Below are 3,215 nucleotides of genomic sequence, written 5' to 3'. Positions count from 1 at the left end.
GAGTTCTGTTCATATTTTTAATAAAGTGTAGTACTGATCAAACTTGTATTTATGCAAAATGATTATTGTTTGATAAGAAACATTGAAGTCAGATCAAGTTACCAAGTATGTACCCAAGCCCAGTAAACCTTAAGCTTGGTGTCTCTAGTAGATCATAAGCTGGAAGTCATTAACTTTCAATGGTGGGATGCAGAAATGTTTCTCACATAACTGTGTGATGTGCACTTAAAATATTAATAATTAAGCTCATCACACTACTTTTAAAAACATAATGAAATAAACACAACAAATTGTTGCCAATTCAAAAACTTTGATATATATTATTCAGTGACATTGAAAACATTATTCATGTTGCACAACCTTTCTCTCTTCTCCCAAGCTGCTCCTTCATCATTAACACAAAAGCTCTCCTTTTCTCCATCTCCCACAAAATCACTAATAATCTTTGGTTTCTATATATTTACTTATTTCACTTAAGTGGAATCATAAAATATTTGTTCTTGTTAGACTCGCTTATTTCAGCCAGTTCTCAAATTCCATCCATATTGGAGAGTGACAGATCTTCATGATTGAGTAATATTCCAATGTGTTAAATATAAAATTCATCTGTTTATGGACATTTATGTTCTTTCTACTGCCTCGTACTATTTTTAAACAATAATTTTCTCAGGGCAGCAATAACGTCCTTGTTTCTAAGGCTGTATATCATGGGATTGAACATCGGAGTCACAATGGTGTAGAAAAGAGAGAGCAGCTTGTCAGTTTCTTCAGAATGTTTGGATTTGGGTCTTAAATAGGTGATAGTACCAGATCCAAAGAATAAAAGCACAACCAGCAGGTGGGAAGAACATGTGGAGAAGGCTTTTGCCCTTCCTGAGGCAGTTGGCAACTTCAGAATGGTGAAGATGATTTTGCTGTAGGAGACAAGTATCAGCATAAAAGGAACTGTGACAAACAATATAGCTACTATGTAGACAGATATCTCATGAGCAAAAGTGTCCCCACAGGCCAGCTTGAGAATGGGGGGGATGTCACAGCAGAAGTGATTGATTTGGTTAGAATTGCAAAAATGCAGAGAGAAAATCTGAGCAGTTTGCCCTATCTGGACTGGGATTCCAATGATCCAGGAGCCAACAGTAAGCTGTACACACATCATTTGGTTCATGACTAGAGGATAGTGCAGAGGGTTACAAATGGCCACATAGCGGTCATAAGCCATCACAGCCAGGAGGAAACATTCAGTGGCCCCCAGCATAAGCAGGAAGCACATTTGAGTGGCACATGCCACCAAGGAGATGCTTCTATCCTGAGTCCAAAGATTCACCAGAATCCTGGGGAGAGTGACAGACACAAAACAGATTTCCAAAAAGGAAAAATTGGCCAGGAAAAAATACATGGGTTTCTGTAATGCGGGATCAAGTCTGGTTAAGATTATAATGAGGCTATTTCCAGTTATAATAATTATATAAATGGTACAGAACACTCCAAATAGAAAGCCTTGGAGATCGGAAAGGTCAGAAAACCCCAGCAGTACAAACTGCTTCACTGCAGAGACATTGCTGTCAGCTTTTTTCATTTCACGTTTCACCTGTGAGAATGATTTAATCAGAAGGACAAGTTACTTCACTTTCTTGCTTTTGTATTTACACTTACAAATTGAAGATGGTATGCTTTAATTTTTTTTTCCAATTCCATGTAAGAACAAATCCTATAAATGCCAGTTGCTTTATAATAATTGTCAAGTATATGTTTAAATAATTGCTCTATGAGAAATATTTCCTTTTTTTTTTTCCTGCTAAGGGTTTACGGGTACGTCTTTTTTGAGGTGATGATGTATGTATATTTAACTCAAATATATCAATTTTGCTATTGATATAAACCTTCGAAATCTCAAGATCAGAATTTGTTACTCCTGGGTGTGATGGCTTTTGACTGCTATGTGGCCACCGGTAGCCCTCTGCACTATCCTCTAGTCATTAACAAAAGGATGTATGTCCAGCTAGTAGTTGGCACCTGGGTTATTGGAATCCCAGTCCAAATGGGGCAATCTGGTCAGATCTGCCTTCTGCTCATTCTTTTAGGTGGGCTGTTTTCATCTTCATTTCCCAATTCTGTTTTCTAATATAATCAATTAAGAATCAACTTCATTGTCCAAATAAATGTAAAATGCCATCTATCATCATTCCAAACCATTTAAATGTAATTAATAAAAAAGTACGATTTTACTTTAGTATCTCAAACATCTTGTTTTCCTTTAGCAACACTTCATTGAAGCCAGGTTATCATACAACATAATGATGAAGTAATCACCAAATACTGTGTGCTTGCATTTAATCTTAACTCTGTGTTTGTATTTCGATGTAAGATTTGTGATGTGTCAGAAGACGTAATTTTTATTTAAATTTTGCTGTGAGGCACAAGTTAGAAACAAAGTTTACCTGCATTTATGCTCATGAAAGCCATTTTAACTAGAACAACCACTTATTTATTCTTCATATATACCTGTTCTGTAAGAAAGAAATTAACTTCAACTCATCTATGATATTTTCTTAAGTCATTCACATCTTCACTAATTGCTGTCTTTTGGCTGACCTAATTTTTGACATTTAGTCTTCTATTTTGCTTGTACTTCATGCTGTACGCACATGAGTGTTTTAAACTCTGACGGCCAATCATTACTATGCACTTTTCTTGTCTCTGCACATATAACCTTCTTGTAGAATTCTGTGTAATTTTCTATGCAATGCATGGTATTTATTAAAGAATGTGATTTATTAATACCCATTGAATTTGATTTAACAACATATTTGAAAGATGAATAAATTAACCAAATTGATTTAATTTTTATAATATTTTCCATATGATAAGAATGGTCTCTATGCCAAATGTGGCTTGACTCCAATGATTACTAGATTAAAGATTGTAATCATACTTACTTTTTTCTTTTAATTATGTGCATGTTAAAGAATTTTATTCATTTTATTCACTCTTGGAGAAGAAGAACATTATCTCGGTTTCAGTATTGCCAGATAACTTAGTATTAGTGAGTTAATTGGGAAGTCAATGTAGGTTGTTTTGTTTTTGTTGTCAGTTTCCACTGACTTCATTGAAACTCATGGTGGCCCATAAGCTCAGAGTAGAACTACTCCACAGGGTTTTCAAGGCTGTGAGCTTTTGGAGGCTCTCCAGGCCTGTCTTCTAGGACACATCAGGGT

At 35.4% G+C, this 3,215-nt stretch overlaps 1 protein-coding gene across 1 annotated transcript; it reads right to left on the bottom strand.

The window, feature by feature from the left end:
• Nucleotides 1-631: 631 nt before the first annotated feature.
• LOC103211989 (olfactory receptor 10AG1-like) lies at nt 632-1,597 on the bottom strand (the record flags this gene model as incomplete). The annotated part of the gene is made up of 1 exon (XM_007957989.2): nt 632-1,597. A coding segment is annotated over one exon (966 nt), but the record flags the coding sequence as incomplete, so codon positions are not given.
• Nucleotides 1,598-3,215: the final 1,618 nt, after the last annotated feature.

This window comes from Orycteropus afer, unplaced genomic scaffold (assembly GCF_000298275.1).
Source record: "Orycteropus afer afer isolate SDZICR_OR568_19922 unplaced genomic scaffold, OryAfe1.0 scaffold00832, whole genome shotgun sequence".
NCBI lineage: Eukaryota > Metazoa > Chordata > Mammalia > Tubulidentata > Orycteropodidae > Orycteropus > Orycteropus afer.
The sequence above is the reverse complement of the archived record's forward strand: the minus strand, read 5'-3'. Positions and strand labels throughout refer to the sequence as shown.